This window comes from Morone saxatilis, unplaced genomic scaffold (assembly GCF_004916995.1).
Source record: "Morone saxatilis isolate NCDOM2014 unplaced genomic scaffold, NCSU_SB_2.0 Contig2, whole genome shotgun sequence".
NCBI classification, from domain to species: Eukaryota; Metazoa; Chordata; class Actinopteri; family Moronidae; genus Morone; species Morone saxatilis.
The window spans coordinates 5,255,317-5,264,509 of NW_023339762.1; the positions used below are offsets into that span (position 1 = coordinate 5,255,317).

Consider the following 9,193-nt stretch of genomic DNA (forward strand, 5'->3'; position numbering starts at 1 on the left):
CATTTTTTCTACTTAAATTATTCTCTACTTTTTTAATTTGTCTTCTTATATTTTAGCTTGTTTTTATTTTGTCTTACTATTTTTGAAATCCTATTCATTTGCGTTACGCTGTCTTATTATATTGCCTTGTGTTTCTTTCATATGTTTTCTTAAAGCCTTTCATGACTTATGTAAAGCCCTTTGAACTACTGAAAGGAACTATACGAATAAACTTGCCTTGAAAATCAAAATTGACACCAAGAAATCAGTGGTGCACACTGAAGTGGCCGTGTTTGATCCACAGCAGCTCCAACCGTTTTACAGCACAACTGTCCTCAGACTGAGCTGTCCTTTTAGCTGACAGAGAAACTGTCTTCACCAAGCTGACTGAAATTGGAAATCCAACGAACAGTAACTGTTTTACAGTAGGCTCCATAAAAAGTAGTCAGGAAGAGAACAGCGTGGTTTTTATTGATTGATTTAATGATTGTATTTTCCCACCCACTGTAGTTCTATGAAACTCAGGGGCCTCGATTGATCAGTATATGATTATGTTCACTACAAATAAAGAGTTGGAGATCTGTGGTAATTAAACAGCTGCCTGTGAAAATAACACTTCACTAAAAGAAACCTACATACATTTTTAAAAAGCAAGGTCTATCTGTAGTTTGTGACAGAGGTCAAAAACAGTCCAGAAATGCTTCAAATGTGGTTTGCCTTTAGACTATATCAATATGAATGTGGATAAAGTTAACAAAACACTGATTGCATGTGTGAAGGAAACACACACACATTAGTTTTTACAGGTCTGTTTTTATTCCACATCGAAACAACAGAAAAACAACAACCAAATGACTTATTTTTCCTCCTCTTGGTTGCCATCTTGTGTCAGGAGTGGAACCAAGCGCTCAGTCTAAAAAAAGTCTCAAGTCAAGTGGATGTAACGTAATTCTGGTTCATGCTGCGTTTTCATAACTAAATGCAGTTGTTTTGCAGTTTTCAATTATGTCAAGTCCAAGTAATTTTATTTTTTTTTTTTTTGGGGGGGGGGGGTTTTTTTTTATTGCCTTTTTGATAGTGACAGGCTGGAGAGAGAACAGGGCAAGGGGGGGCAGAAGAGAGAGGGGATGACAGTGTCTGCAGCGAGGGGCCGCAGGTCGGATTCGAACCCTAGGCTGCTGCAGCAAGGACTAACCCTCAGTACATGGGTCGCCAGTCCAAGCAATTTTCAAGTATAAAACAGTGATTGTACTGATCTCGGTTCATAAATGTCTGGAACAGGAACTCTTGTGCAGCTGCATTGAAACATAATTTTTTTGTTTTGTTTTTATTTTCCCTGACCACACTAAAATCAAGGCTGGTGTACAGAAAGCTTCAAGCACTAGAGTGAAAATATAAAAGTAAACGTGAATCATAGTTTGGGGTTCATGGTTGTGCACGCAACACAAAAACACTCACCCCCCCAACCACCCCCCTCCACACACTTATTTTGGCTTCACTCCTCCTCTCTACCCCCATCCATTGAGTCAGCCCAGCAGTCGTCTATAAGGGTCATGTTCCTATTTGGAAAGTATTGATTAGAGCGTTTATACCCTCAATCAGTGTAAAAGAGCACCCCAGGCTTAACACAGAGAGACAAAAAGAGGGGGGGAGAGGGAGAGAGACACACGGCTGTGAATGACCTGAGAGACAAGACAAGGAGAGCATTCTATACAGTTAAAACAAACATCAAAAAAGACATTACAATTTGGTTAAAATTCTAAATTCAATTCAGTCATAGAAACTATTGCTCTGTATGGCAGTGAATCAAAACACTTTGCATGTATTCAGAAAAACCCCCCCACAAATAAAGCCTGCCGAGAAGAATTAATCCAAATTAAAAGTGAAAAAAGAGCCATCAAATTCTACAATCACCTGAAAACAATCAACCCTCCAACATTCCACCACAAAGCCCTAAAAGACCAAGAGATGAACCAGGAAAAGAGCCAACTAGTCCTGAGATTCTCTATCAACCCTACAGAGCCTCAGCCCAGCCCAGAGACAATACCACAAAAACTCATAGTAAAATGGAGTGTTATCTGGCCCTAAACCAACAGTACACAGTGTGACTGATGAGATATTGAGAAAGACACAGGGTACAGACTCAGAGAACACTAGGCTGGTCATCACAGACAGACCTGCTGACAAGGGACGACAGGCTGTGTTCACGGTGCAAACAGAAAACAGTGGAGACAGAGAAACATTTTATTTTGCTACACTGCGACAAATATGCTGAAATGAGAGCATTATTCTTTCCCCAAATTCTACACAAATATCAAAAATAAAACCAGTTAGATGAAAAAGAAAATTGCAGCGTAACAGCAGCTAATATCTGGCCTCTTGCCACAACCTGAGGGACATCCACCACCAGACTTCATACTGTTTTTTCTTTTTGTGTTCAAGTTTGTCTGTTTACTTGTTGATATCAAATGTCATATCGGTGTTACAATGTCCTATTTATTGGGGTTTGTGACTCTACTGTAATATGTATACATTTATCATTATTATTGTTGTCATAACTGTTGTGTTGTCATTATTAGTTATGTATTTATTACTGACATGATTATTATTAAGATTGGTTTGACAATATAAGCACTGTCTTTTCATGCCAATAAACCTCATTAAATTTACATTTAAATTTAGAGAGACAAAGGGGACAGATTATATTATTATGCTGTTAGACTAATGGTGGTCTTGTATTATCTCTACTATTATCATCTCATTATGTTATTATCAGTTTATTAAGACTTTTCATTGTTTTTGTTTGTCTTGTATTGTTAAAGTCTATAGGCCTATATATATTAATAGAATTTGATTTTATTATCCATTTTATTCTAATAAAGGCAGAATGAGTAGGGTTTGTGCTGGCCCTCCTCCTGGGTGTGTTCTTATGATCTGGTACCTGGTCGCTATATGTTTTTAAAGAGTCTCACCCTCACACTCTGCACGCTGTTATTGGCTGGAAGGTTAACGCCAAGAAACTTCCCGAACACAGCGAATAAAGAAAATACAGGCAGAAGGCAGTGTCTCTGCTGAGACAGACACTCCTAGTGGGTCATTGTTTTTTTTTTCTTTTTAGGTAAATCATTCTCACTCTGCCTATAACTAATATTTTTATATTTGTCAATTAAGAATAATTTCTTAACATTGTCTCTTACATATGTATAATGTTGCTTTGGCAACACATATCAAATGTCATGCCAATGAAGCCTAGTGAATTGAACTGAATTGAGATTGAGACAGAGGGAGGGAGAGCTCTGTCTCTCTCACACCTTCAAACTGCTGAAAAGTTCATGTTTTTTTTTGTCATTCTTTGCCTAATTGGTCATTGGTACAATTTATTTTACCTGAACAAAAAAATAATGTCATTATTACCACCAAACAGTCCAAAACCAAGAGATATTTAGTTTACTATCATAGAAGAAGAAGCAACCAAAGCAAATAATAATTAAGTAGCAAATTTGATAATTATCAAAATGGTTGCTGAATAATTTTCTGTTGATCGACTGATAGATTATATAATTGTCTATATATATATATTTAAACACTCACAGCTTAACAGAATGTCTTAGAACTACTGTGTGTACTGTGAAACATTTACAAGTGTATATGTAGTTGATAGAGACTCGCATTAAATCACTTTGCAATAAACTGTACAGTATGTATTGGCTAAATTTTGTTTAAAAAATATTCATATTTTCGGTCCTATATTTGATCCTATAATTAAAAAAATAAAAAGTGTTACATTTCTATGATTTATTGGTTAAAAGTTATTTTGTCTTATATTTAAGAATTATACATTGTTATAATAATCTCCTGTCCAGGAAACAAGATGCAGCTTGCATTTCAAGTTATCGTAAATAGTGAGCAAAGAATAGAGAACCGGCTTCAGAAACTCATCATCAGTCCGGCCACCCAGTTTGACTGACAGCAGATTTCTGATCGTGTCGTGGAGAATCAATAAGCTGACAACACAGACATCAAGATAAAATCAGGAGTGTGTCAGATGATGACTTCGTGTTGACGTACCAGGCAGGAGAAGGAGTCGTTCATGCGGTGCTGCAGAGTGTTTTTCTGTAAAATGGTAAACAGGGCAGCATGGTCGAAGCGACACGGAGCTGCAGAGATCAGCTCCTCCACCCCCTGGCGCTGAGATGGATCCAGACCTGAACACAGAATTTATATTTTTTTTAATACAGTATGGCTGAGAGGAGGAGCAAGTTTATAACATGTAACACCATTAATGCACATATGTCTGTATTGTTTTAAGACTGACTAAAAATCCGAACTGATCCTTTAGCTCTATCTCTCATTACATAAAGGAAACACTAGCACTACTTAATCTATATTGCCGCTGCAAATTGAACCAGTGTAGTAAGCAAATTCAATTTAGTCACAAAATTAAATTATTTGAAATTTTAACAGAATTCATTCCAACTCCTCACATGTAGGACTTTAAAAGGTCCAGTGTGGCTGGCTGTAGGTAGGGTCTTTTGAGGTTTTTGCGGCCACTGTAGTTTGGAGCACTATTCAGTTGGTTGCAACTTATCTCATTGCCATCTAATGCTGCCACTAAATCCTACATACTGGTCCTTTAAAAAGAAAAAGTTTAAAATCTCAGATTGAAGTTAAAACACAATCATCACTCCCCCTTCTTTTAATCATCATTATTTTGGATCCGACAAATTTTAGTGACAAGAAGGAAGATTTTCTGCCAAAAAGTCAGAGAAAATACAATAACAGAATAAGAAACATTGTTAATTTATCACAAAATCAAGTTTGGAGAAATAAATCTATTAAAATTCACATTTAAAAGACAGATCTAAAAAAATCCTATTACGTATGTTTTGAACTTTTTCTTTCTCTTTTTTATATCAAAATAAATCAATTGCTTGGTCTGGTTCTATTATAAATGTAATACAAAATGTAACATTTTTGGATCGTAGGATAACTGGCACTGACATTGACCATGAATTATCTGTTTGTAAAACAGTCTGACTCTTCTGTTCATTACAGACTTAAATCTTTACAAACCAACTTTTTACAAAACTTGAACAGTTGAAAGATTAACTAACGTTATTGTGACAATAAACGGCCATCATTTTAAAGTGTATGAAGGATCTTTTACTGTATTTTGGTGAAACCTTTAAAGCTGTAGCAGGTATAGACAATTGCTATGATGCTTTCATCAAGAGAATTGTTTCTATATTTAAACATATGAAAAATAGTAAAACTACTAAAATAGTAAAAATGGAGTCATTCACCTCAATGTCATAATGTAAAATCGACTTCTCTAGATGAATGACTGCACTGATATCTTTGCATGATCCTGTCACCAAAAGTGGTGATATATAAATGTGTTCAGATTCACAATCATTCACGCCTCTGTTTGAGCTCAGCAGTGAACTGAAGTGTAAACACACACACACGCAGACACAGACAAGACTACATTGGCAGTGTCAGTTCTCAGTGCTGTGGCTAATAGTTCCCACCTCGGTTGGCTACAGATCCTCTGTGAAGCTGTCAGTACTCTCAGCTGACACAAAACATTCGCCAACATGGACGACATGTGAGGAAAACACTGGAAGTGACTCACAGAGTCGAAAACCAGCCAGAAAGAGAACTGAAAACAACACATCGCGAGATAAAGAGAGATATTACACATACTCACATTTTTAAAATTTGGTATCCTGGTGCAATTAAATAAATTTGGTTGGCTTTATTAATTAATTTATGAATTATTAATTATTCTGTTATTGAATTCTATATTAACACGTCAGAAACACAATCAATTTGATTTGAGCATGGAAGTTCATTCTTGACATTTGGAAACATTTGTATTAAAAGGTCCAGTGTGTAGGATTTAGTGCCATCTAGCGGTGAATTTGCAACTACCTCACCTTACCCTCCCTTTCCAAGCACAAAGGAGGCTGTGAAACGTGTAAAAAAAAAACGGGAATTGTCTAAAGCCAGTGTATGGTTTGTCTGTTTCTGGGCTACTGTTGAAACATGGTGGTTCAACAATGCAGAGGCTCATTTGCTCAAGGTAACAAAAACATAACAATTCCTCTATTCCGGTGACTATAAACTAATGAAAACGATGAAAAAATGCTATATTCCATTTCTGCCAACAGATGCTCTTAAATGTTACACACCGGACTTTTAAAATGATCTGAGCTCACAAGGTTAACTTCCTAGCTTTTCAAAACTTAAACTGCATGTCAAAGTCTTCATCAACAAATGCAGTTCACTCAAGTGTCATCATCACTTTGTCAAGTGATCACACCGGAGTGATCTCCTTTAGAGCATTTTTGGGCATGATATGCTATGATATTAACAGCAGAGAAATGGAGAATAACATCCAAAAATGGTTCCTGTTGCGTTTCATGGTCAGCGCCTTATTCCTCAAGGCCACCAGGGCGTCCCTAGTCTATATTTTTCTTCATGTCAACAAATCCCAAAGACCGATACCGACAACGCGTTAGTCCAACTCTCAATACTTGCTGACCTTCTGTCTGTGGCTCTCAGCTCCAAGCCAAATGATTCCTACTAAAAATATATTGTTACATTTAAAATAATAGGTTCAGTAATTTCCTAAAACAGCTGATCGCTGTAGTTTTTAATCAAACAAAAAGGAAGAAGCAGTTAATCTGTTGGGGGCTATTTCTGGTGTAATGAACTAATATTTCTTAATCCCAATAAGAACAGAATGATATTTCAATTTCTGGTGTGGTATTCTTGTTGTAGTCATTTATAAAATGACTACTGTTTAGATCTGGTACAAATACAAGCAGACTGATATCAGGCTTTTTTGATACACACACGGTGCAATACTACTCACAAAACTATTTACTGTTGGTTTGAGTCCCTTCATGGGATTTCTTGACAAAATAAAAAATATAGTTAATCACCAGACTTATACTTTGAGAACAAATTGGAATGACCAATAATGAAGTGTTTTTACATAGTAGTAGAGATACTTTGAGCTCTTGCAGCTCTGCTGTGCAGCGCCTGGAGCAGCAGACAATAACAAGGCTTTGGGGTCAGCAACGGAAGAATCAACAAAAAAAAGGAAAAATAAAAGAAGCAGAAGAGGCGCAGGGCGTCCTGGCCTGAGCAAACCTGGGTTCATTTCCAGTCCTTTCAGACTTTCCTGTTAATGGCCTCGCCAAATGAAAAGCCTAACACTCTCCATTCTGCCTTTATCAGGGGAGTACATTTCGGGATGGGAAGTTTCTGAGTGTGACACATGGCCCCACAAAAGACCAAGGCTTGCTGGAGAATGCCAGTGCTGTTTCCACGCCTGCGACGCCTGCGGCCTCATGTCTGAGACGAGCATTAGTGATCGCTTTTTATTAACGCTGCCATTTTGTTTTTGTGTGGACGCAGAGAAGCCCGCAAGGACTCTCAGACATTTGTGCACCCCCCCCTCCTCCCTCCTGTCTTTGTCGCTTTTGTACGAAAGAAAAAAAAAAGACAGCAAAAGTGAAATCTCCACAATCAACTTCCAATCAACGCTCTTCTCCTTTTCTTTCTATCTTCTTTTCTTCTGACTCTGACTGCCCTATGGCTCCTGTGGCCTGCTTTCCCTCTGTCTAATTCCGATGTAGGTCATTTTACATTCGTTACCTTCAAAAAATGGGATTGTCCTTAATGTAATATGGAGAAAAGACAGGGAGCAAAGGAGGCAACTCTAAAGAAATCGAGACAAAGAGATATAGATTAGTGCTAATAATAAGAGGAGAGGGGAGGAGGGGGAGTATTGATTGGTGGACAGACAGCGGAAGAGTGATGTTGATCTGTGTCGAGTCTAACTTTCAGCTATTATCTGCAGGGGGGGTGTTAAGGGGGGGGTGTATGTGTGTGAACGAGTGTGTGTGACAAAAAATATGGATGGATGTCACTGCTCCTGCACAGATGGTGTGCAAGATCCAGACTGTCTGCAGGTTTCTTCACTTTGTATTTTTCGAACAGTAGGCAATTTGAATGCAATATGGGAATGGCAGACCCCGCCACCAACAAGAATAAGTACTATATAGAGAGGCAATTGAAGGTTGTAAATGCACTGAATGGAAATTGCAGAAAAGTTGAAAATGGGGTTTGATTTTCTGAAAAATCTTAATGGTTGTAAGTTTAAACTGTAATTATACTAATGTAAACATCTCTGCTGATCTACACAGAGTTATGGGTAATTGCAAGCCCTGCACAACTTCATTGATTGATCTAACTTCCTATTGAAAAGCCTTTTTAGCTGACTTCAGCTGAGACGTGACATTATATCATCCTCACTTATGATTACAGAGAGTTTTTTTAAATAATTTTTCAGTCATAACAGTCAGGATCAAGTTGTAACAATCAAACCTCAAGTTAAGATTATTGCTGAATGTACAGAACTTTCATGTACAAATAGTTAAAATTATGATGATAACAGGCGTCCAGTGGATCAATAGATTATCTAAACTACCACAAACATTCAACAACACACTGTATGATTTTGTCTTAGACTGTCAACAACAACTGAACCAGATTTAGAACAGACTCAATTAGATCAGGTATAAAACATTTATTTATCAGTAACATTCAAAGAATGTGTGAACAGCACAGATTCTACACATCAAATGTTTACATGTCTTGTGGAGTACTATAGCATATGTGAAAAAGTTGGATTTTGTGTCCTAAACTGATGTTACTGGAGTCAGGGTCTCAAAAACTACAAGTTGAAAACAATGACACAAATGTGGAAAAAGAAGTGAGCTTACCAGACCTCTGTAGCCAGCTACTCATCTAGCCTCAAGGCTACATTAGCTTCTACTAGCATAACAAACCTGAATCTCTGACTAAACTGTCTTCAGTCAAATTGTATTGTAAGTGCCGGCTCTGAAAAGAAAGAATGTGTTGAATAAAAATGACGATAGCTGTGGTACTGCTGCATCGGTTTGAAAACACTTAATTCACCAAGGGGAATGTGAAAATATTCCGGCTCTACATGATTTTTCACCTCGCTGCCACTCTGATGCACAAGCTCCCTCTCAATCTGCCTTAGTGAATTCAGGGTTTATTTCAACCAAACCAGAAGTTTGCTGATTGTTGGAAACAGTGGCAATGCACAAGGCCAAGGTTTTTGGGGTGAGTTTTTGCTTTCTGTCGGAGTTGCAGTTTTGGTCTAAAGGAGTCT

At 37.5% G+C, this 9,193-nt stretch overlaps 1 protein-coding gene across 1 annotated transcript in view; it reads right to left on the reverse strand.

Annotated features, from left to right (window-relative positions):
• Positions 1-9,193, reverse strand: part of cadps2 (Ca++-dependent secretion activator 2) — a gene marked incomplete in the record, with an annotated part of 177,905 nt that overhangs the window by 77,216 nt on the left and 91,496 nt on the right. Inside the window, 1 exon segment of the mRNA XM_035665307.1 lies at positions 4,048-4,184. Within this exon segment, the coding sequence (XP_035521200.1) occupies positions 4,048-4,184 (137 nt within the window).